This window comes from Thunnus thynnus, chromosome 3 (assembly GCF_963924715.1).
Source record: "Thunnus thynnus chromosome 3, fThuThy2.1, whole genome shotgun sequence".
Classification (NCBI taxonomy): Eukaryota; Metazoa; Chordata; class Actinopteri; order Scombriformes; family Scombridae; genus Thunnus; species Thunnus thynnus.
In genome coordinates, this window is record NC_089519.1 from 8,235,905 (window position 1) to 8,261,796 (window position 25,892).

At 40.1% G+C, this 25,892-nt stretch overlaps 1 protein-coding gene across 1 annotated transcript; it reads left to right on the forward strand.

The window, feature by feature from the left end:
- Positions 1-25,081, forward strand: armh3 (armadillo like helical domain containing 3). Its single transcript, XM_067583885.1, has 26 exons — positions 1-114; positions 1,956-2,065; positions 2,166-2,222; positions 3,016-3,162; positions 3,368-3,475; positions 3,581-3,673; positions 3,790-3,864; positions 3,973-4,059; positions 5,172-5,228; positions 5,347-5,390; positions 5,932-5,992; positions 6,145-6,191; positions 7,191-7,266; positions 7,564-7,657; positions 9,557-9,658; positions 9,882-9,940; positions 10,023-10,088; positions 10,403-10,472; positions 11,741-11,801; positions 11,900-11,988; positions 14,086-14,168; positions 14,574-14,700; positions 14,995-15,070; positions 17,124-17,202; positions 21,763-21,879; positions 23,448-25,081. The coding sequence occupies exons 2-26, from the start codon at positions 1,964-1,966 to the stop codon at positions 23,538-23,540; spliced, it is 2,070 nt and encodes a 689-aa protein (XP_067439986.1). The 5' UTR covers positions 1-114; positions 1,956-1,963; the 3' UTR covers positions 23,541-25,081.
- Positions 25,082-25,892: the final 811 nt, after the last annotated feature.

Below are 25,892 nucleotides of genomic sequence, written 5' to 3' on the forward strand. Positions count from 1 at the left end.
TGTATCTGTGGGGCGCTAAGACCCTGCGGAGGCTGCAGAGAACAGTATGCTAGCTGGAGCTGCTGTTGTCACCAGGATTCATGAACTACATTTACATTTAATACTTTAATTGAGGTAAGAACAAATAACACTCCTGGATAATGAGCTGTTAATGCAATACGATAATGCTGTAAACACTCGCACCCAGACATTAGACATCTAACGCTAGATTCATGTTAAGATCCATGTCTGACAGGCATTAGCTGGGTAGCGTTAGCTTTAGCTAGCTGCGAGGACTGAGATATTTCAGCAGATTTACGTTTGGTGACTGAATTGCTGGGAAACTAAGTGCACCTCAAACCTCAGCTGGAAAAGAAAATGTGCCCGCTGTTGTGACGAAGTTGCTGTTTTTCGTAAACTAGTTAGTTTAATCCCGTTAGCCAACGTTAGGGTCAGTTAGCTAATGTTAGCTAGCTAGCTAGCAGCCCATCCCAACCTGTACTTATATGTCATGTGCCATTAATTTTAGCAAGATGTCAGCTGATAATTACTTAGTCAACCTATGCAAATTATTAAATTAAATATAACCGGCTTCTCTGTTAATTGAACGTGAAAGTTGACGTTAATGTAATCACGTCACTTTGATTTAATCCCCCCCTTAGCCAGCCGAGTATAAACAGTGAATAACAAGAGCTGCACAGTTTGTTTCTGTGATTCTGACAGTGAAACAATCATTTAGACAGTGAGGTAGCGTTCAACAGATAACTAAGTAAGTAAAGTTTGTTTAATATGGCATCTTTCACAAAGCAAGGTCACAAAGTGCTTCACAAGAGTTAAACTGTTAAAACTAAGACCGTAAAAATAAACAAACAATGAAACATAAGCAACAAAAGGTGACAGTTTTTGATGACCTGGTCTGTAAGGGTTTTTCAGTAAAGGGCAGTTGATGACAGGAGGATAAGTGTCAGTGACTGTTGCTGAAGAAAGTATTCATCAGACAGGAGGAGTGACTAGAGAGAGAGTGCCCGTACATGTTCAACATCCTGTTTGCTTTCACTAAGCAAGTAAATCCATGCCAGCCGCTTTGCTGTGCTGCTGTGAAGGCCCTCTGCTTCTGGAACAAGCAAAAAGAAAGAAAACTCTTGAATAAGTCTGGTTGTATTCTACCTTTTATTGATAATATTTTGAAAAATTATTGATCCTATTGAAAGACCAAAAACAACAATTAATTGATCCTGCTATCAAGTTTTGTCTGTGTTGATACAGCAAAGTCAATACAGCTCATTCACGCCTTTTTATTTTATTATATGCTATGTATATAGTTAGTGCACAATGTATAATAACAGCCTTTTTCATTTTACTATTTAACTATTTTATTTTATTTTATTGTTGTGTGTGATGTGTGCTGGACGGTGCTGTTGTGACACATTTGTTTCCCATGGGATTAATGAAGTATTTCTTATTGTTATTCACCTGCGCCACAGACCTGCACTAGCTGACACTTTTCCTTCAGTTTATTTCGAGTCAATTCCACATACAACATCTAGCTTATGTATGTAAACAACTAACTCCTGCACCGAATCTGCAGTTTAAAATAGTCCCTGACAAATGCACTATTTACTGCTGTCTGAGTAATGTTTGCTAAAAACTACATGTAGCCTTTATTAAAGATGAAAGTATATGTTCTTGACCCATTTTAAAGATGTATGTTCTCAGTAGGAATGAATGGACTTTGAGCTGAGAGCAGCTGTCAGATCGGGGAAGTCGTAAAGTATTATGAAACAGATTAACATGTTGTTGGTTTTGGCCTTTTTATGGGATTTTTTTGACAGTAACAAAAATATAGGATATCACCACAACAGCGTTATCGTTTATATGATCCATAGAGTACTGTTAAAGAAATCAGGTAGTTTTCAACAACTCTTGCTTTTACATTAGGTACGAATTCATCCATCTCACTGTGTCTCTGTCCTCAGACTTCATCATGTCTCAGGTGGAGAAGAAGGCAGGGCTGCTGAGGAGAACGTCATCCTCTAAGAAACCTTTGAAAGAGAAGGTGGTGCTGATGTATGATGAGATTTTTGCAGTGAGTATCGCAGTGGAGAAAATGTCAGTGATGGAAAATATAGAGAAATAAACTTATGTTCACATGTAAACAAAATCCTGTCTGTTTCTTTGATTTCTAGAAAGAGGACCCAGCCAAAAACAACCCTCGCTTCTGGGATGAGCTGTTTCTTATGAAGGTACAGTGAAGAGTAAAATAGTCGAGAAAGAGCTGTTGAGTAGAAATGTGTTCTGCTTAAAAGATAAAAACTCTTGGTTGTTGTTGGTTGCAGCAATGGTAGCAGTAAAGCTAACTGACACATATGTTGATAATAATAGTAATATAATTTTCAGAACATAACCTACCAAAATACATAACCTGGAAGAAAAACTGATATTATAGTATGTATATAGAGTGTGCAGAAATGTGGTAAAGTTATGTATATATGCAATGAGGTGTTATTAAACCTGAAAAAATATTACAAGTGTAGATTATACATGCAGAACATGTATTTGGCATTCTGGCATTACAACCAGTTCAGCTTATTAGAAACTCCAGATGTACAGAATAGCATTGCACGTGCAGAAAAATGACTCTTCCTGTATGCCCATCCTCTTTTTAAGCTACGTAATCAACATATTTGTGGCTGGAGACAGTATGCTGTTTGTAGAGAAAAAGAGGAAGTGGTGATGTACACAAATCAGATACAGCCCAAACATGCTGCACAGATTAGTCGACAGCAATCTGTCAGCAAAGTTGCCCAGTGGTCTAATTTGCATGAACTGTGCGGTTGCTCTGCTGCACCACACTTCTAACTGGCTGAGCAGATGCTGTTTTGACAAGAGAGTGTTGTGAAATGATCAACTGAGTACTTCTTTATAACGTCTGTCTGTTAATCATCCTCCAGTCATATGCATGTTCACCATTCATCCCCACCTAATGCATCTAAAAATCATTGTATTCAATTGTTGTTGTTTTTACCTCTGTCCCAGGTGAACCTGGAGTACCTGGAGTCCAAGTTGGAGAGTGTAGATGGAGAAGAGGTTCAGCGGATCCAGGACAACATCAACTCTCTGTTCCATCATTGTGTTCAGGCTCTAGCAGAGGAGCACCAGATCAAAGTGGTCAATGCCCTGCAGGTAACTACAGCTCCGGAGGGTCACCTTGATTTTCACCTGCAGGTTACATCGTTGGCGTGACTAGAAGCATCTTAATATGCTAACGATACTGTTTGTAATCAATGCATCTTAGCTTTTCAGATGTATTGATCTCGTTTTGTGTCACCAGTATCACATTCACTTTATCAAATCACATTATTTAGTAACCTCTGTGCTCCTCTCCCAGACTCTCTGTGCACTTTTCCGAGGGGTTCACCAGAAGAACAAGTCAGCATCTGGCTTTGACATCATCAACATGCTCATGGGGTTTGACAAGGCTGAGCAAAGGATGAAGGTATGTGGGGAAATACCCCGTCTGACAGTGGAAGAAAGGAGTAAAAGATATGTATATAATAAAAAGGTTCATTCGCATCATTTCTTGTGTTTGTGCCCCCTGCAGGACTTGATGGAGAGACTGGACGGCCTCCTTTGTGGAGACGGGTCAGAGAGTCTGAAGAGCCTTTGTCTCAAACTGCTGCTGTGTCTGGTGACGGTGAGACGGAGCACAATCCAAAAAAAACAAACCCAACAATATAAAATATCTGTAATGTGATGGAGTTTGGGGAATGTTTGAAAAACAAACAAAGATGTAAACAAATCTGTTTGCAGGTAACGGACAACATTAGTCAGAACACCATACTGGAATATGTGATGATCAACAGCATCTTTGAAGCCATTCTGCAGGTAAGTGATAAGTCAATAAGAATTCTAGGATTTGTATTCTATTTTATCTTTAAACAATCTTTTCTCCTAATGTTGTCATCAATGCTCTCTCTTCTTTCAACTCCACAGATTCTGTCAGATGTGTCCAGTAGAGGGCAGCATGGTTATGATGCTGTGGTTCTTTTGGCCCTTCTAGTCAACTACAGGAAATATGAGGTGTGTTTGTGTATACACTGTCGATAAATGGAGACTGTACTTGTTTTTTGTCGATAGAAAAGCTTTTTGTGCAGCAGCGAGGTGTAAGAAGAATTAATAAACCTCTCGTACATGTGACAGATTAGACACTGAAAGTGCATCAAAGATCAGTCCTCCTTTCGTCTTCTTCTACCACGACTCAGAAATCTGTGCTGCGATGTTGGTTACTGTCTCAACAGTAGGATACAACAGAAGCAGCTCCTGAAGTCTATTTTATTGCCCAGGTGTGTCGTTTCTAGGAAGGCTTTTACAGTACAGGAGACAGAGTATCTCACTCTCACCACACCCAAGGGAAACATATGTGAATTATAATTAGCCTGTTTTAATAATAGCCCATAAAAGATATGTTGCAAAACTCAGATCAAGTCAGTGAAGCGTGAGGATAATTACTCCACTGATAACAACAGGATGGTTGTGCAGGTGAACATATGAATATAACATTTCTATTTTGCACATGATACACTTCTAAGCTTTGATGTGGGCTACGTCATGTATCAAAGGGTCATTTATCACATTTTAATGATCAGAAAGCAAACACGCTGCCTGAAATAGCTTCCATTTTGCTTCACTCCAGTTATTTCTTGGAAGGATAAGAGTGGCAGTGTGGGAGGGGATAAAAGGATGAGGATGAACACTTGTACGTAAGCAAAGTGGGCACTCTTTGCGTTTTTTACTCTTGTAAAATTTGCAATCTGGAGTTTGTAAGACAAAAGTCTGCTGCAACAGTCTGCATTTGAAATGTGACTGCAACATGAAAAACTACTGCTAGAAATCCAACTAACAAGGAAAGAGTTGTCATGATCCGGCATCACACAGGCTTCGCTTCCCCTGTTTGGACTATTAGACCTAACCACAGCAAGTAAGCTAATCTCAATGCATTTTCAGTTACATTACTGTATGTGCATCTTGCATGGAGAATGTAACAGGCCCAGTTTGTTGTTCTTGAGTTGAGCCCCATCAGTTGGAGGATAAAATGAAGAGAGATTTGCCTTTTTTAAGGGTGGATTCAGTTTTACATTAACAGTGTAATATTTAAAAGCTCCTAATGTCATTGATTTTTCTCTGTTTGTTAGTCTGTGAATCCGTATATCGTTAAGCTCTCCATCGTGGACGACGAGCCGACACTAGATGTAAGTATGTTGTAACATATCGACTCAAACAGCAGAATAATAAAGAGTCTCCTGTAGGCCTTCACATCAAGCAGACTATCAAAGGTTTGATTGACATACCAGGTAATTTCTTTCTCAGGGAATGGGTATGGTCGTCCACCAAGCACTGACAGAATATAACAGGTAAGATCTGAAAACTTCCACTTGTCATAAGTGTTTTTAAAGATGCAGTGCACAGTGTGCTGAGGCTGCTGGAGTCATCAGTTTAGTTTTGATGTTTCCTCGCAAATGTTCTATTTCTGTTCTCCTGAAAGAAAAAAAAAAAAAACACAGGCCCCCTTTTTACTTTAGTTATTTATATCTGACAGTTTTCGTTTGGCAGTCGGTAATGTTTTTTGGATGAGGCAAGGTTTGGAAATTAAAATTCTGTTTGTGAAGAAGGTCTTGTCTGTCTACGCGTGTAGACAGACACATCAAAGTGATGGATGACAGCTCCATATATTTCATTGTTTGTGTGTATAATCTGAATGGCCTCGGATAACAAATTGCGGGGAGTAGAAGGAGATGTTTGGTAAATGTGTGTTAGGTGTTTGAGTGGGAGCATATATCTCTGCCTCTGCTGTTGTGCGGACCTATCTGTCTTCAATTTATTTGTCATCCACTCCGCTTTTTCCATTACTACCCACTTTCTGTCCATCTTATTTTCTTTTCCTTTGCTCTACAGGCAGTACAAAGACAAAGAGGAGGAGAACCAGGGTGGCTTCTTCTCTACCCTCACTAGTATGGTACGATCTTGTTCTCACTTCATATTTTTCAGTAGATTAGTTTAATTTGAGGCTCTGTATTGGTGCTACTGCCCTGCCCCCCCCCCCACCTCCCACACACACACATATACACACACTGTTTGCTGATAGCTTGATCCTTCTGCTGTCCACAGGTGGGCAACATGTTTATAGCAGATGCTGATGAGAAGCTCTCTGTACAGTAAGTGATTTTTAGATCAAACGTTTTAAATTCTTACTCGTCATTCAACCTTAATTATATTGCTCTCTACGGTTGTAATGAAAGAATCTGTCACTACTTCTATCACAGTCAAAGGTTCCAGCTGGAAATCAAAGTTTAAATGAACATATTTGCTTTAATAGTATAAACATTAACCAAACAATACGGGATTGTCAAGTAGACTTCAGCTTTAAGTTTTTAGTGTTAAATGTGATCTTTGTTTCTACTCCATAAGCAGTTTAATAAACTAGTGAGTTTTATCAGTGAAGTGATTTCTCATGTGATATTTTAGATATCTGCATAATATTTTAGATATCTGCATAATGTGTTTCAGCAGGTAATGTGTTTCAGCAGGTGTTAAGAAATAATATTTCTTAACACCACAACAAGCAGTTTTAAACTTAAATGTGTTATTTCAGACATAAACAACACTTGACAGTGTGATGTGTTCTGGTCGGCCTGATGAGGACGTTATAGTTCACGTGAAATATCAAAAACCTTAAAAAGCCGAACCTGTTACAGCACAGACTGAGATTTGATTGGCTCAGAGCACAACTTGGATCATTAACACGTGTTGATCATGACCATGTGGCAGTAAGAGAAAATATTAACAATAAGTTTTGGAGAGTGACGTTAACTGTTTTAGACTACTGTGTTGCTTATTTGCTGGCCTGCTCCTGTTCCACAGATTTTACGCTATTTGATGACAATATTAAAAATGATTATTTGTATCCAACAACAAGGTTCACTGTTGTTTTACATTGTTATTATCAACTCATTTGTCAACATTAAAGTTTTATGCAAAGAAATTTGGCAAATGATGTATTAGTAGTTACATATTGTGCAGCAGTTAATGACACAGGAAATTAAAAAAAGCGACCTGCTGATGCATGAAGCGATTGTTACGTGAACATTTTGTGATTTTTACTCCATAAAGGAATAAGCCGGCTCTGACCGCTAACTTCCCTTTTTTGTCTCAAGGACCAATGAGGCGATTCTGCTGGCGCTGTATGAGGCTGTGCATCTAAACCGCAACTTCATCACTGTATTAGCACAGGTAAGTTTATCACTTTTATCCACTTGGTGTCCATGTGTGCTCTTCTGTTGAGCTCGTTTCTCCCTCTCTCCCCCCTCATTAGAGCCCCTAAGCCAGTGTGCTGCTCTTGGTAATGCTATAGTTGTGTTTTTTTTTAACAAACCCTTTTGTGGAAATGTGTACAGGTGTAAATACCGCCTCTTTCAGTCCTGTCCAGCCTACATTATTGCCTTGTTCAACACATTAAGGGGCACACTGGGCAGCTACTCAGTGATTGACACCTTAATAACATCTCACATGTTTTTGGTCTTTCAACAGAGCCACCCTGAGATCGACATTGCAGTCACACCCGTCACCCCAACTCCAACCACACCTACGACACCGCTCGGCACAACGCCGCCCTCCCTAGACAGTAAGTTATTTTTATTCAGAGAGACATAGACTGCAGATAACTAGGATATAGTGTCTGTGACATCACCGTTTGGGTTGAAGAGACGTCGTGTTTTAGGGTCTAACTCTTAATTCCTTCATGTCAGTTTTTTGGAGCCACATTTTGTGCAGCGCTGAGGTGAAACTATAAAAGCAGCGACGGCAGCAGAGATATGGAAGCTCCTTATTTGTCCTGTCAAAGTGGAAGATGGGATGTGGCAATTTTATTAAAGTTTACACATTTAGGTCCAAGTTTTAATGGTTACGTGTATAGTTGAAATTGGTTATAACCTTAATCACACCCCTTTTACTTGTACATATTTTTAATGGAGTCAAAATTGCCAGCTAGAATCACAGTTTTAATTATTCATGAAACTATAACCTCTTTACCTTTCAGACTTTTCCCATCGGCTTCAATAGTCATTTTAGTCTTTTAGGTTTTATTTTGGGGAACAGTCTAGAGTAATCTTCTAGCCTCAAACACTGGATTTAATATTCAGCTCCAATGTTTTCCACCTTGAATGATCCCAGAGCTTACAGAGGAGGACAGCTTAAACCTTGTCTTGTCAGTTTCCTGTGTTTACAAACGCTTCATACCGCAGCCTCACCTTCTCGACAAATTTGAACTATCCTGAAAATATTGATCCCCCTCAGAGGACCGGAAGGGGGCACGACACGGAGCAACGGACTTCTAAAGCTTTTTGGCATCAAGGGTCTCAGCCTCTTTGCCTCAATTGGATCCTTACTTTGTTTTTACATGCATTTTTGATAACTCCCCCCTCCGAACACGGCGACTCTCACTCACTTCTGCCTTGAGCGGAAACTCACATGCACCTACACCAGCAGCCTTTTAAATATTCACCAGTTCATCTGATAGAAGTCACTTTCTCTCATTCAGTAAATCGCACTTCTAATGTCGGTTTCTTAACATCTTAATAATCAGAATGTTTACATCGATCCAAGTAGTTGTTATTCTGTCTTTTAAAGTCGGGTGCATGTGTGTCACTTGAGGTTTCGTGGAAGGCGTGGGTGTGTTGTTGCTAGCGGGTCATTTAGCATGCACACACACACGCTGTAACTGTTAAAAGGTGCATGTTTCTATCTCTGGCTGGCTCTCCCTCCGTTGCTTCAAACATGAGAGCCATTTTATATATAAAATATTAAGTTCCAGCTCCAAATACAGATGAATGTTTCACATGCAGCGTGCATTATGACATGCCGTGGGAGCGCCGGCCCCTTAGAGGGTCTTCTACTTAGACCAGGAGTGCTTGCATACATGTGCCTGCAATCACATGTCAGGAATATACCTTTTTCCTTCCACAGTATAGCCCGCTGTGATGGGAATGTGTCCTGACAGTGTGAAATCTTCTTTTCTTCTGGGCCTGCAGTGATCTGAGGGGAAAAAGGAAACAAATGAGGGGTTTTGGGGGGTAGTAGAGAGGGAGGGGAGGAGGGGGGGTAGATAGAAATGACCGGCTCATCATTTATCCATGAAACAAGCTGTATGTTTCAGAGAGCAGAGATTTTTTTTTTAAATGGATGAAGATGCTTGTCTAGACAACACAGTAAGCTTGAGTAATGAGACAAAGACATCACTTTTTGTTATGCAATTATTTGCTTGAATAAGCGCTGCCAAACAAGAAGGGGGGGCTCTCGTTATACTCAGACAGTAGACTTTGAGTTTCAGATCAGGTTTTCATTATTTGGGGAATAAGTGACTTGGAACTGATTGCACAGTTTTTTGTCCTAAAGTTTGGTTTATTAGAATTATGTTTATATACTTTTTTAATCCGTTTTTTGTTCAGAAAGATTATTGGTTAGAATTTTAACCAGAGTGATTTTATGTTTTGATTGAAGTTTTATTTGTACGTTTGCTGTGCAGTGATGAACAACCCAGAACTGCCTCTGGATCCCAACCTGCAGACCAGCAACCTTCTCATCACCTTCCTCAAGTACGCCTCGATTGTCATGCAGGATACTAAAGGTAAACAGAAGCCCTGTTTGTCTCTGTCACTCTGCCCTCCTGTAATTCTTCATGCTTTCACTTTTTCCTCTCCGTCTCTTTCCTGAAGTGTTCTCATGTAGTTGTCCGAGGCTCCATTAGCAAATAAATACTGTTCTATTCCCAAAACACTAGAAAAAAACTCTTTTTTCGTCCGTTTATTTTTTTTTTACTAGCTAAGAGTTTCATATTTGTGTGTTTCCAGACGAGCATCGACTCAACAGTGCCAGACTGTGCCTAATCATCCTCACCTGCATAGCCGAGGTAGAAGCAGCCTACACTTTAAAACACAATCCAACAGTCTGACTATCAGATTGTCTTACTCCTCTTCCTCTGTGTGTGATAGGACCAGTACGCTGATGCCTTTCTTCATGACGACAACATGAACTTTAGAGTCAATCTCCACAGAATGGTGAGTTAATGGCTGCGAGTGAGTTTTGGTACGTACGCAGGTTCTTCGCAGCTACTCAGCTTTTCAGGTATTCTTAAGGTGACCATGATGAAGACTGTGATGGATGATGCTTGAATTATTATGTGACACACATCATACATCATCTTCACATCTTGAGAAAAGGGTCACGAAATTTCGCAATTGATAAAAATATTTTTTTTGGACAATGTTGCTCATCAGGTCGTCACTGATACACCCGTCCATCTGTAGCATGTGCAGTACGATGTATTCATGCACATGTACATACTTACATGTCACTTCTGTATCTTTTTCAGCCCATGAGGCACAGAAAAAAAGCAGTGGACAAGAACATCCCTTCGCGGCCGCTGGTGTGTGCTGTTCTAGGTACGAAGAACATTTACAACTGTTGTTTACTTTACAGCCACAACTGCTGCCTCTTTAAAGTTTGGCATTTTTGAAGAGTGGTAGTAACTTCTGGTCTATGTGGCTTCACATGGAAACGGCTACAAACCAGATGTTGATGAAGGTTGGGATATTCACCTCTGTCTACAATCACAGCTATAGTCACAGATGTGTTTTTTACTTTGTATTTTGTTTACATTAAGTATTTTAAAGAGGAAAACAATGTAAATTACTTAGAATTCTGTTTATATATTGTGTAGATTATAGATTTTTACTGACACTTTTAGGTAACTTGGACAACTTTAAAAAGACTCTTGAAGCTTTTATAAGTTTTATTGTGCAGATGTCAGAAGTTCATGTTACAGATTACATTTATTGTTGGTTATTAGTGGTTACGTGGAGGTTTCAAATGTTTTTCCTGGCGTGTTTACTGGCAAGTTTTGTTTTTTCCCTGATTAAAGCCATCTTTGCTTTTCTTTCACACATTTTAACTTGCACTATCCATAAAGATGTTGCATTCATTTAGTCCCATTTCTCTCTTTTTTTTTTTTTTATTGGCACTGCATATATTATTGCAGCCAATATGATGGCGCTGCTTGATCATGGCAAAAATCATAATCACCATTATTTGGGTCAATATTGAGATCACAATTATTTAACACAATTACTTATTGACTCACAGAAACACTTTATTAAATGAATCAAACCACACTGACTCTGAGTATCTCATGGAGACCCCCTGTGTCTGTTTCTGTTGCGTTTAGTAATAATAATAATCTACACAGACAGCTGTTTAAATCACACAATTATCCCACTGTATATGTGTTTTGAACTAATTAACGGCATCTACATTGATTAATCAAAGCTCCCAGTCTGTCTGTCAGCTCGTCTGTTTCACTACAGGCGGATTCCCCTCATTGGCTGCGGTGGGCGGGGAAATAAAATCACTGGACCAATAAATACGAGCACTGACAGACAGCTCGTTCTGAGGACAGAGATGTTAAACGCGGGTTGGAGGCTTTTAGGGAGGGGTGAAAACGCATCGCTGTAAAGGAAAGGGTGGGCGCTGGATTTATAACACAAGACAAAACGAGAGCATCGTTGTGAAACTGAATGCACCACAATAATCGTATTTGACAATAAAAATTGGATTGATTGATTTGCAGTTAAAGGTCTTTTCATCATCTCAGTTCATATCCAACAGCTAACAATAATTAATAACTATTTTTTTTTCTTTCCCTTTTGTCCAGATCTGATGGTGGAGTTTATTGTCACACATATGATGAAGGATTTCCCCATGGATTTATACTTGTGAGTGCACATTTACACACACACATACATCTTCTCTCACTTATTCACCATCCAGCTCTGTCACTACAGTTTTTTTTTTGTGTTTGTTTCCTGAACAGGCGTTGTGTACAGATCATCCACAAGCTCCTCTGCTACCAGAAGAAGTGCAGAATCAGGTTACATTACACCTGGAGAGAGCTCTGGTCAGGTAAAGATGAATCAGTTTCTCTTTTTACAAACTGTTACTGCTCGAGCCTAATTAGAAAATATGTGTAATAATGACTTTCTTTGTGGAGAGACTTACATTACTTTGATTCTTAACATCAATTTGATCATGATATTCACACATATATAGCTGCAACGATTAGTCGATCGAAAGACAATTAATTGGCAACTATTTTGATTATTGATTAACCATTTAAAGACATAATATGTAACTTTTCTGCATTTAAATCTCTAAAAAGGACTAGACCTACAGTATGTTTTATATTTTGAGTTGTGTATTTACATTATTCCAAATGTTTCCGACAACGTTCAAACGCAGAAAAATCTGTAATTTTAATCAGGGTAACGGTCCATTTCATTTGGTCGCCTGTCAATGGCATCACATCCCCTTTACGCCCTCTAGTTGATACAACTTCAGGGGAAAGACCAGATGGTTCGTCAGAGAGTGAGGATGGAACTCGACGGACTAGCTAGCTAGCCACTCTATTGTTTACTATCGTTTGTTTTGCTCACTCGCGATGGAGCACAATTATTCATCGCCGTTCGCCGTCCGTGAACATAATTTTGCCTCTCATCTTTTCGTCTTCTGTCTGAGTCACATCGGATTGATTTTCATCTGCAATGGCGGTTGTTTTAACAATGAAGACAACAACTCCCATCATCCCACGCTACTTCGCGACATCATCAAACTCCTTCTTTTGTTATTGTTTTGATTGAGAGACCCATAGCGGCAGAAATTACACATTGTGCCTTTAAGTTCTGGTCTCACAATATAAAACATTTTGGAGTTTTGGACTTTTTGCAAAAAAAAAAAAGACATTTGAATATGTCTCGAGGATACTGTGATGAGCATTTTCTGTTTTCTGATGTTTTATTGGCCAAGTGATTAATCGAGAAAAAATTTAACAGATTCTTGATATTGAAGATAATTGTTAGTTGCAGCCCTACATTGATATGTTTGATGTTAATAAGGTGTATTATGAACTTTGCATAATCACCATGACCCTGCATTTTTTTTTCAGTGTCTGAAAATGTCTTCTAATCTATCAAAACATAAAGTAGAAATAGTCTCACATCTTATAGACATCATAAATGTCTCGACCTTGTGTCACAAGTGTTTATTATTAGTAATTCACTATGTCGCTTGTAGTATTTCTAATGATTGACGTTGATTCTCACACCCTCCTTAAAGAAAGCTTAAAGAATTTTTATTGTATAACTAGACTATTAAATTAATGAGATGATGTCGTCTTTGAGACAGTTTTTGCTAATTTATGCAACGTTTGCGTAAACAAGCAGCGTTTAAATAATAACTGCTATGGAAGTTTTATGACAGGATGTGTTAATAATTTCATTTTTCAAATTAAGTTACAAGGATTTATAGACACCACATATGCATCATTTAATTTATTTTTCTCAGTAGTATTTTTGATTTGTCGGGCATCACCTCAGGAGTTACTGCTTTCGCAAAACAAAGCCAATTTCCCTCTGAAGCCATTGGGCCTGTTGTTTTGTAAATGGATTGCATCATTGAGATTGGATAATGAGTCTCTAAAGAAAGCACAATCCATCCTGGTGGCCTTGTTTTCAGCCTGGTCAACGCACAATAGGAAAACATTTCAGCTTGTAATGGTCCCATCGCACTGCGTCTCATTAGAATACAGATTCCTCTAATCAGACCAATAATCATCTTAATTCCCTGAATAACACGACCCTCTACTCCCGGTGGTGATAATAGCATACCATGAAATAAGGCTGGAGAGGGGAAAAAAAAAAAAGCCAAATGAAACCGATAGATGTGTTTATCTTCTTTCAGCGTGTTGTTGTTTCAGCTTGTTAAAGGCTCACGTTTTGTTTTTTCTCATGGCTTTTGCTTTCTTCTATAAAAGCTTGTGGAAAGGACCTGATTTGGTGTTGAAAGGTGTCCCCCCCCCCCCCCACCCCATCCTGTGTTTCCATTATCTACCTTAATAAAGATGCACGCTGAGGAAAGCCGAGCGCTGCCATATGCCTCCGCTGGTAGACGACTATAAACACCCCAGATTCTTTCATTAATGCGTGCATGTCTCCCTCTACGCAGCGCTCATCAACCTGCTGAAGTTCCTGTTGTCAAATGAGACCACGCTGCTGTCAAAGCACAACATCTTTCATTTGGCCTTACTGGTGAGAAACACACACACACACAAATTAGACTTTTCCTTTGAAAATAACTGAATATATGTATGAAAATAACTCCTGTCATATCACACAAAGAGACAGTGCTGAGAGACAGTTGTAGACAGATGGATGACATAAAGATTATAACATTTGCTGGTACAATATCCATTCAGCAGCAGGTTAACCAAACAGTGAACAGGTGCATGAACAGAGAGGCTTTAGGTGGCGTTCAGGAGACACAAACAAACCTTTTTATTTAAGAGTGAAGCACCGGAGTCGCAGCGCTTGATGATCTGAGACACAAAACTGTGTAACTGCTGGTTGGTTTCTCATCTCCTGTTTCACTTGTTGGGTCCTTTTTTTTTGTTTGAGTGATTTTAATTGATCATGTTAATGTGTCTCCCTATCCAGGTAGTGAACCTGTTCAACATGTTCATAACGTACGGCGACACGTTTCTTCCCACATCCAACAGCTACGACGAACTGTACTATGAAATCGTACGAATGCACCAAGTCTTTGACAACCTCTACTGTATGGGTATGTTTCTATGCATCTCAGAATTTAATTCTCCAATGTGAGAATTTGCTGCTTTCTTTCATTTTATATCATTGGAAAGGTCATATTTTTTGATTTTGGACCGTTGGATGGACAGAACAAGACATCTGAAGACATCACTGTGTTGTCTGACATGTGTTACACCCCGTGATGAATTGATTCATTGAGAAAATGCTTAACGACAATAAAAAATGTTCATCATAGATTTGACAGATGTGTAAGTGTGGCTGTATGTGCGTCTGATTCTATTTGTATCTGTCGTTCTCTGCCTTCCAGTTCTGAGAGTATCAACTAACACGGGCCAATGGAAGGAGGCAGCCAGTAAAGTCACACATGCCCTTGTCAACGTTCGGTAATAACATACACACACACACACACACACACACACACACACACCCTTAAATAGACATACTATATGCTGAGAAGGAGAAAAGAGTCATATTGGATTGAAGGGAATTGCAAACAAGACTGGGATGGAGAAAGGTCAAAACAAAGTGAGTGAAGTTAAGTCTTTGGAACTGTAATTTGGGTGCTCTATCCCCAGCCTATTCCTCTTTTTCCTCCCTCCATTTCCTCCCCTTAGGCTCCTCGATCATTACTAAGCCTTTATCTCCTTCACCCTAACCCCGCTCCACACACATACTCTGTCTTTTCTTGGCTCTTCTTTCCTATAATCTTTATTTCTTCCACCCTCATCTCTTAAGGGATGATCCTTTGGGGTCACCCTGGCTTGCAGGCCCCTAAGGAGCACCCATACGAGCGGGATTCTCCCCCAGGATTCACCCACTCGACCGGGCTCTTGATGGAGCTACTCCACTGCTTAAATTGGCAGTTATAAGGGTCGAGGGGGAAGGCGGGGAAGTCAGATTGAAAGAGTAATTTTGGAAAGAATAAATAAATGAAGGCAGAGAGATATAAAGAACCCGGGGAGACTGTGTTGAAATCAAACCAATTCCATTTTACTCCCATCAGTTCATTTCTCCGTACGCTGGCTTCCCACACGTAAAATGACAGAATGCAGACTAACCACTGCGGAGAATTCTCTGCTTTTTTGTCACTCTAATTTATTTGATATATGAAGCTCTCTAAGCCAGTACAAAATAAGCCATTTCATCTCACAGCTGTTCTTATTGCATTAACTTATATTTGGGCTATAAAGCAGTTTATTTCATAAAAACGAATGCTAATGCTGGAAAAGATTGCCTCTGAATGTACATCTGAAATTCCCTGGTGTGCTCACACAATATGAGGGAGGCACTGAGATGGAACTGAGTAAGAATGAATAGAAAGGAGTTGTGGTGTTAAACAGCCGGTCTGTAACTCAGCTCATGAACTGTCTCGACTTCAAACCTGCACACCTTAAATATTATTACATTAGTAGTTTGCACCTAAACAAGAACAACTTTTTTTTTGGGGGGGGGGGGCAAAAGTATGTTGACACTTCTGTCCAACCATCTTTGTGTACTTTAGATCTGGGGCTGTTTTTCATGGTTTTGGCTCCATTTAAAGTAAATCTTGCTGCTACAGCACACTGTCCACACAAAGCCTTTTAATTTCTCATTTACATATTTTTTTGTTTCTGTTGTCAGACAACAGAAAGTTTGATTGCAGATGTTAAATACTATTTTTTTTAACTAACCAGTCACTCTCAAGCTTCTGCACATCGGTGCATCATGATGTCATGATGAATCTGACAAATTAAACATAAATACAAATTAATGACAACAGTTTTGCTGTGAAAATTAGAGGCGACAAAAGGGTGACACTGCCACATATATGCTGCCGCTGACTGGAAAGGCTTCATCATTGGTTTGCAAAAGCTCATTTTCTCTGTGCACACTAAACTACCAAGCCAGTATTTTAAGATTCATCCACACTTGTTTTGGAAAAGTTTTTGGGTTTGAAAAACCCCAGTTTAATGTAGACGGCATCCTGAAGCAGAGAGAAAAAGAGCCATAGAAGAGTGTGCTTCCAACAGCAGCAGCAGCAGGGGGGAAGGCCTTTTCCTGTTTCAACATGACAAGACCTCTGTGCACAAAGCAAACTACATGAAGAAAACGGTTTTCCTAGTTTGCTGTAGAAGAACTTGACTGGCTTGCACAGAGCCCCATCCTTTAGGATCACTGGAACGCAGACAGGCAGGTTTTATCACTCGGCATCACTGCCAGACCTCACTAATACTCATGTGGCTGAACAAATCTCTGCGGCCAGGTTCCAAAATCTTGCAGAAAGCCTTCCCAGAAGAGCTGAGGCTGTTAGAGCAACAGAGTAATGCTGATTGATTTGGAATCAGATGTTCAGGTGTCCACATACTTTTGACCAAATATAGTGTACATCGTTTAACTTTTCAGAAAATGTCCACCTTGTATCACTTCAGAAATGCAATGTGTTTTTTTGTCTTCAAGGGCCATCATCAACCATTTTAACCCGAAGATCGAGTCGTACGCTGCTGTGAACCACATCTCCCAGCTGTCTGAAGAACAGGTAAACACATACTGAACCACCTTTTACAACTTTGACTAAAAACTTCAGGAACATCTCAGAGCCATTTGGGCCGGACTCCACTAAAACACCGCTCTGTTATTTCAAAAGCAAACCCTATGAATTTTTTAGCACACAATTGAAAACACTCTGACTTGTTCGAGAGGGGGGTTCACTGCATTTTAGTAGTAGTGAGTAGCAACAGCTGTTGACAGAGATGAATGACTCAGACATCGGTTATTGTGATGAGACACCTAGAGCAGCGGTTATTACCACACACCACAGAGCTTAGAGCTCATCATGGCTGATTCATAGCACACAGTTCAGGCAGGTGGGAGGACAAATACAGACTCCAAACAGTTTACACTATACATGACAGATGGTGACACAGGTTTTTGGTTATTGTCACTTGTCGACTCTGAAAAGCCAACAACTTTCATAAATTCCTTACATACATCCGCAGCCATCCTTGTAGAAAAGGGGACGAATAAGAGTCCCACTGTCTTGTAAACACATAAACACAGGGTGCACACGGAGCCATTAAACAACTGGGAAACGTTTGAATCGCTTTTGAAACGAGTTATTTCCTCATCATCAGTGAGAACCTGAGCCTGGAAGGAGGCTGAATTTCACCAATACGAGCGCCGTGAGCTCCATTTGAGACTTTATCATTAATGTCAAATCAGCGCACGGCGAGGATAGGAAAATACAGCCGGAAGAGCTCTTTTTTAACATACAGATAAGAGAGTAATGGATTCAGTCATTATACTCCCCAATTACCTCTCTTGCTTTTATCTGCTAGATTTATTCACAACAAAGAAGGAAGGCAGAATTTAGCTGTGGTGTCATGAGCTTTTTATAACTGCTAGTTTCCGGCAGTCTTTTAGTATTAGTTAAAGAAGACCCAGTCATTGTGGAAGAAGAGTAAAGCTGAAAAAAAACCCTACATTTACTTGTCTTTAAGTAGTTTGTGACTAGAAGTACTAGTAATGTCAAATGAAGAATGAATTCTAAAAATAAAATCTCCAATTTGAATATTTAACGAGATATATGAATTATGGATGTCTAGTGTCATTCTGCGAGATCAGTAGCGGTGCCAAAACAAATCTTTGCATTGATCGGTATCAGCTAGCAAGTTTACATCCTGTTCAAAACTTCTGATACAATATTTTCATGCTGACACTCTTTATATAGATATAAAACACTGTTGGACACAATACAAAATGATATTGGGGTCCATTTAAGAAAAGCTGGGATGCAGATTATATGTTTTAAATGCTGTGCTATTCAGCTGTCAGACATCTTATTTAAAACAAACTGGCTTTACTAATTGTTTTGTAGCTTAAGTCCACTGTGCCTAGATTATGTAGGAAAATATGAATATCTGATTAAGACTTGTATCGGCAGGTAGTCTGTATGAAATGACTCAAATCAAGGGCAAAACCTCCATCGGGACTCCTGTAATGTAACAGCTTATTTCTTGTGTTAGGGTAATGTCTCTTGATTTTTCTATAAAGATTTGATGGTTACAGAATATACAGAACTATAAAATGTTGAATGCTGCATAAGCTGGTTGGTAACATGACTGATAACAGTAATTCCATTTGTTCTGCTCTCATGCTAGCAATCCGTTTTATGATTATAAATGTAGCTCAAATAGGCAGGAGAGAATTGAGTGAAGCACGGTAAGAGCTTTTCAACCGAACAAAAGACATCTTCCCGCTGACTGAACAAAATAATGCTCAGAGTAAATGGATACTCAAGATAGAGACAAACGTAAATTCATTAAAAAAAACAGCCCTTTTCCATTGATTGGGTCCCACTGACAAACATTAATATAACCAGAGTAGCTGTCCAGTGTCCTGCACACAGCTGTTGACTCACACCTCTATCACAGGGCAGAGCCAAGGTAGAGAAAGCAAGCATAGATGATTATACCTCCACACCGGTGACAACTGTGGCCAGAGGTATGATGTTTTCGAGTCCATATCTCAGGAACACCTTGAGGGAATTTCTTCAAATTTGGCACAAACATCCATTCGGACTCAAGGATGAAGTGATTAGATTTTGGTGGTCAAAGGTCAAGGTCACTGTGATCTCACAAAACACATCCTCATAGTCAGTGTCAGTTTCACACCTGGGTGAGTTGATCCGACAGCTGAATGAGCTGCCCATCTGCCATAACTGCTAGAGTGGGTGAGAGGAGTTATCCAAGGTGGCTTTGATCTTGTCCCTCGTCCTCCCCCCCCCCCCGCCCTCCCCACTGCCTCCACACTGTCCAATTCCAACCTGATCACCTAGCTGGCCTTCCTTAACAGCTTGTTGAGACTGCTGACCTCTAAACCATGATGCTACATCACCGCGGCTACTACAGACTGATAGAAGATCTGCAGGAGCCTGTTGGACACACTGAGGGATCTGAGTCTACTCAGGAAGAACTGTATCCTCTGTCCCTTGCTGGAGAGGGCTTAAGTGTTGAGAGTCCAGTCCAGTTTATTTTTGATTTGGACCCCAAGGTACTTATATGAGTCCACCATCATCACTTCCTCTCCCTTGATGACAATCAGGACAGGAGGCCTCCTGTTCCTCTTGTAGTCCACCACAAGCTCATTGGTTTTGCTGATATTGAGCTTCAGGTGATTATTGTTACACCATGTGACAAAGCTCTCCATCAATCCTCTTCTGTAAAAATACAGACATGGATGTAAACTGCAACTCGACTGGTTGGCTGAGGCGTACAACTCCGAGGTGGTATTTCTAGTTTTAATGAAGTGTGAAACCTTACATGTCCGCCGCTCTGTCTTTTGACTCACACAAACGCCAACTACCTGCTCTCGATCCGCCCGGAGCGTCTTCATTCCCTACAGTGACACGAGAAGATGGATGGCCTCCAGAAACAACACGGCATTACAATGAGCTGCTGTACGTGCCGCCCCGTCTGTCTCTCTCACACACACACAACACAATATTACAGTCAAACACACTTCAGTACACAAAGCTGATTTTGTATCCGCACTTCAAGATAAACACAATGACAACCGCGAGCACACAATCATATCTGCTTAGTGATGCGGAAAGTTTCCGAACAGAGTCAAGCGTGTGCGAAACGCTGCACCAAACACTCATCAACCCCGTCTTTGCTAAAGCAGCACATAACGGTTCTCTTGTTTTCACTTGACTTTTCCTTAATTCTCCATTTACTTTTCCTCAATTTTCTTGTTTTTGCTTCAAACCTGTTTGCCGCGGCCCCTCCTCCTTTCATCTCCTCTGTCCTTTTCCATTTCCCTGCCCCGCAAGGAAAAAACGTCAACACACATTAGCCGAGGTTACCGTTCAAACCTTACCTCCACATTTCCACAGAAAGGGGAGGGTGATGGATAACTGTGAGGGAGAAGGAAGCAGAGAGAGAGAGAGAGAGAGAGAGAGAGGGAGAGAGAGAGGGAGAGATGGGGAAAGAATTTTTTATCAGACTACCGTCGGAGGTAGAAATAAAAACAACAGCATTTCTTCCCCCCTGAGCAGAGCTGTAGATTTATTAGAAGAAAATAAAAGGAAGAATAATGTTTTTCCTGTTCCTGACTCTGTTAATGAATTTTAAAAATGATGATTCAGCTGTACAGGAGATGTACCGCCAGTGCTAAAGGAGAATACGTACGTGTTATGTGTGCATACAGTTAATGGTAGTTTAAGCTAACAAAGATATAGGATGGATAAAAGCCTGAGTTTTATGAGAGGAGTCTGTATGGTCATTGAGCTTCTCCGGTAGGCATGACGAAGTGCGGCTCATGCATCCTGATGTGAATGTTTCATGCTGTGTGGAAAGTGTTGCGGGAGCATTAATGAAAAGGGTCTGGTTAGGGACTATTTCACGGCTGAAAGGGGGAATGGCAGGGGCGGAGGTGTGGAGAATCTCTGCATAATTACCTCTGATTCCAGCCCTCCTTCTTATCTCAGCTGGACTTTACTTTAGGCAAGTGTGTCAATGCATTTATTACCAGAACACACACACACACAGACACACACACACACCCACTGTATTATACATCACACACACTACAGTTGTGCCCTGACCTTAAAATGATGACGTGAGTCCTTTCAAAAATAACCCCTATATAGAAAAATGTCCATTGTGAAGGTCTTCAAGTCACACTGAATGTCACTGGTACACGCACACACACACACACACACACACACACGCACACACACAGACTCCTAAGAAGTCCGTATATTCCGCCAAAAAAGGATTATGGTTAAAAAAAAACAAAAAAAGGGAAAGAAAGCAAATAAAATGCCTTTCTGCCCTTTTATCCAAATGACCAATCACATCCCAGATAAGTTAGTAAGCAGTTAGTGACTGGAAATAACTCTGAGGGGAACCAGATTATACTGTTTCACATGATCCCTCATGAATAAAATGTTGTAATAAAGTATTAAACACTAATTAATATTTGACAGTTCAGTGACTGTTCGACTCAAGCGTTTGCTGCATGATGCATTACCACTCTGTGTTTTATGCAACACACCCGTTCAGTTTCTGTTTCCCCTCACCTTTTGCCCCGACAGGTGTTGGAGGTGGTGCGGTCCAACTACGACACACTGACCCTCAAACTGCAGGATGGTTTGGACCAGTTTGAGAGATACTCAGAGCAGCCAAAAGAGGCAGCTTTCTTCAAGGAGCTGGTAAGAGAAGAGGGGGGGTGGGGGGGCAATGCATTGTGGGTGTTGAGGGTGTGTGGTCCGTGGTCTGTCAAAGCTAATGATAAGTACTCTACTTTTTTAAAAGAAGCAACTGGGTAAATTATGTCCCTACACACCTGCGAGTGGTTGCAACATGACACTGGCCACTGTGGTTCGTATTAAACATTAAATTAAAAGTCCTCTTGCTGGTGAGAAAATGCTTCTGATAATAGAAAGAACGGAAATTGGCTGAAAGAAAAACAACAACAACAACAGAAAAGGCCTGTAAAATTACAATGTTTTCACTGCAAGTGATACTTTCATCTAGACTTTTGAATTATTGATTTCACATTTCTCCTCCAATAATCAAACACTTGAAAATTCCAGAATTTAAAACAAACAAACAAAAACAACCCCAAAAACAATGAAGTATAAATAATCAAATGTGTGTCCTTGTCTGCATATGCAATTCAAACATAATGGGGACCCACTCATAAACACATCGCTCCATAGCGCTACTAAAGGTCAGAAACTCTACAGGGTACCTTTAACTTCACTACTGGTGGTTTCTCCATTGTTTTTGGAGTAGTCACACTGAGCCATGCTGGTAGTACTCCAGTCGAGCTCGCACACCATGAGTGTTTTTCCACAGCACCGCAAGGTGAAAGAAGCTGGTCTTCTGCAGCTCTTCATCAAACCTCATCATCACTGTGGCTGTTTCTGCTTAAACTATCCTCCCTGGATTATTTCTAACTGATCCACTGGACATAGAGCTCCACATATCTCCAGATCTTGTGTTGACCTGTTTTTAATTGAAGAATAGCGCTGTTAATTAAGCTCTGCTAACTCTGTTATAAACACATTTCTTTTGCTATCATTTCTTTACAATAAAAGTTATTTTGTCATTTAAAAACTTTTCATATGAAGCAAGAAATGTTGGGGTTTCATCAGCGGTAACTTAACACGGCTTGTGTACAGCTGAAAGCAATCAGGAAATGGTAAAATAAAGAAGAAAGCAGAAAGCTGAAAGTACAAACGGGGACGCAGGAGAGAAACTAAACTTCAAACCACAGAGATTCAGACAGAAGCTACAAAAGTACTGAGAGCTGAACACAAGCTTTCTCTCTGGTCTCCAGCGCAGACAGGAGCTGAGTAACACAGTCGTCAGGGTTCGGCTGCGGTCAGCGAACAGGACCACAGCAGATCAGCTCGCCACGGCTCTCCCCTGCTGTGTGAAACACATTTCATGATGCCTTGTTTTAAAAAAAAAAACGAGCGCACAAAAAGTTTAGGATCAAAATAAAATCCGACAAAATTGCAAGTTAAAGGTAGTGGAGTGTGATAAATCAACACCAGCACAGACTCTCTGTTGGAGGATTTTTGGCCATTGATGCCTTTTTAAATAGTAGACAATAGAGAGCTGAGAGGAAATGATGGAGACGGATGAGTCCCCAGACAGACTGAACCTGGGTGTAGCGACTGGAATGGGTTTGACCTTCAGTGTGTGTGTGTGTGTGTGTGTGTTTGAATAAACTGTCTTTGTGGTTGTAAATGTCTCTGTCTGTCAACAGGTACGCTCCATCAGTCTGAATGTGAGGAAGAATGTCTCTCTGAACACACTGAGTCAGGACGTCCTGCTCAAAGAGTTCTCCACCATCTCCTGAGACACACACACACACACACACACATACATCCACCCGGCCTTCTCCTCCCTCCTGTTGGACATACACAGTACATATTTTGTGCATGTGGACTCGTATGACTCATAGTTTCACACATACAACACAAACACCAAACCAGTACAATCGTTGATTCGTCTCGACTCCTCCTCCTCCTCCTCCTCCTCCTCCTCCTCCTCCTCCTCCTCTGTCTTCTGTGAACTCGGACGATGGAAACTTCTCCCACAGAGACAAAAACACTCACAGGCTGGATGCACCTTAAAACTCTCCAGACTCCCTTTTGTGGTCATTCATTCGTGTGTGTGTGATTTAAGGAAGTGCCCATATTGCACTGGTTCCTCGTGTGCAATCTGCAGTATTGGCTGGACTGTTAACTGACACATGAAAGTTTGGATTTAAGATGTTTAAAAACAAGTATTTTTAACCCATAATGTTCATCTCCACCTTCTCTCCCACTGGTGATGTTGTAAGTAGCTTCTGCTGTCAAACTGATCACAGTATATGATTTATCTCTTCGGTAATGAATTTCAGATGGTTTGGGCTTTGAGTGTAACATTATGTTCTTCCTAACGACACTGGTAAAGGTGACCCTGAGCCTTTTTTGAGTTTGGTGAATCTTACCGGATAAGAGCATTAACTAACTAGTCGATTCAGAACTGTTTTCTTTCTTTTCTTTGTGTCCGAATGCTTGTTGTGTGAATGTTCATTCTCTACAAGTATTTTGTATTTCCATGTTTGCTAAAGGATAGAACATTTTGACCAGTAAATGACGTTGAAGATGCTCTGAAGTGATTAAAACATTTTTGTTTTTTGAACAAAGCCATGACTAATCTTCACTACTGTACGTCACACAAGTTCCTCCATTAGTTTATCAAACTAATCTGAATGTGTTGAAGTGAGCGGTTAGTTTATAGAGGACAGATGTTCAGATAATGACTAAACATAACTTTATGATTCCTAAAAGTGATTAATGCTGGTGTGTCTCTAGCACATGTAAAGTCAGTTATATGAAAAAAAAAATCCATACATCCAGCTTTTTGGACTTCTTATTGCTTTTTCTCACTTCTCAACTTATAAAATGATTTTTTGACGGGAAGCAGATCTGATTCTTTTTTTTTTTCATCTCTAACCCCTGCCGGTATGTTACTTTATTTCTGTCCTACTACTCAACTAGTGCTTCCTCTTGACTAGTCAGGAAACATTAATAAAAAATAGTCTTACATAATTTATTCCACTGTTACAGTACAGTACTATATTATAATGGCAAGCTCACATCTGATAGTTTTGAGTTTTTAACCTCCCACAAACATTGTCCTCCGAGTCTGATACATTAGATGTCAGCGGGAGACTTGATTACTTATCGCCACAGACTGAAAAGTGAAAGATGACTTTCCATTGGATGGATAGTGTCTTTGATAACAAATGTTTTTGTCTCGCATTGTTTCTTCTCTTGTTCCCTGTCAAGCATGTATGAACTGTGAGTTATGACTCGGTGAGTAAAAAGTGAAGCGGTTTGGACTCCTTGATTTGAGTGTTTGGGTGTTCAAAAAGTTTGCAGAGAAGATGAGTCCGCATACTGAGCTCCGATGATTTTATTGTACTGCCAACATTTCAACCACGCTGACATCAACAACTTACAAAGCAAACCTGAGTTCACAATTATTCAACATCAGGAAAAAAAGAAATACCTGTTTGATGTATATTTGACATCATAATACTGCACCTTGATACTGGACTAGACATTGGACAAAACAGCAGTTTTTTTTAGTTTACTATTTGAAGTAACACCAACCAACATTGCCATCCTTTAAGCCTCAGAATGCAAACAGCTAATAAAAACAGAGGGATTTAGTGGTCACAATATCCTCTTTATATACATTTAAAAAACTAACAGACTTCCATATAACTCTGGAGAAGTAAAGGCTGGAGGATTGAAGGTTTAACTGCTGAGGAAAAGATGTTTGATCATTTGAAGATGCTGAAATTAATAGGTAATAACATCAGATTGTATAAACTGATCAATTTTAAATGTATCTGTACATAATTGCAAAGTAAACAGTGGACACAGACATAACACAGTTGCTCAAGTAGCAGTTCTGATGTAATGACCTGTGTGTGTGAACTGAGACACACTATTGTGTGATGTTTACACATTCAATATGTATTTTGAGCAGTGGCTGCAGCGGGGTTCAGTATTCTGTACATGACTTACTGCAAACGCACCTCGACTAAATGTTGGAATTGATCATTTCAATATTTATCTGAGATCTGGAAACTATCAATGCGATGTCACATCGATACCGATGATATCAGTCTGAGAAAACAGAAGCTAACCTG

Excerpts from the sequence above, each read along its gene's own strand:
- armh3 (XM_067583885.1), top strand. The coding sequence starts at position 1,964 with ATGTCTCAGGTGGAGAAGAAGGCAGGGCTGCTGAGGAGAACGTCATCC. Across the intron at positions 2,223-3,015 it reads ATGAGCTGTTTCTTATGAAG|GTGAACCTGGAGTACCTGGA; the intron begins GTACAGTGAAGA and ends CCTCTGTCCCAG. Across the intron at positions 10,473-11,740 it reads GCTGGTGTGTGCTGTTCTAG|ATCTGATGGTGGAGTTTATT; the intron begins GTACGAAGAACA and ends CCTTTTGTCCAG.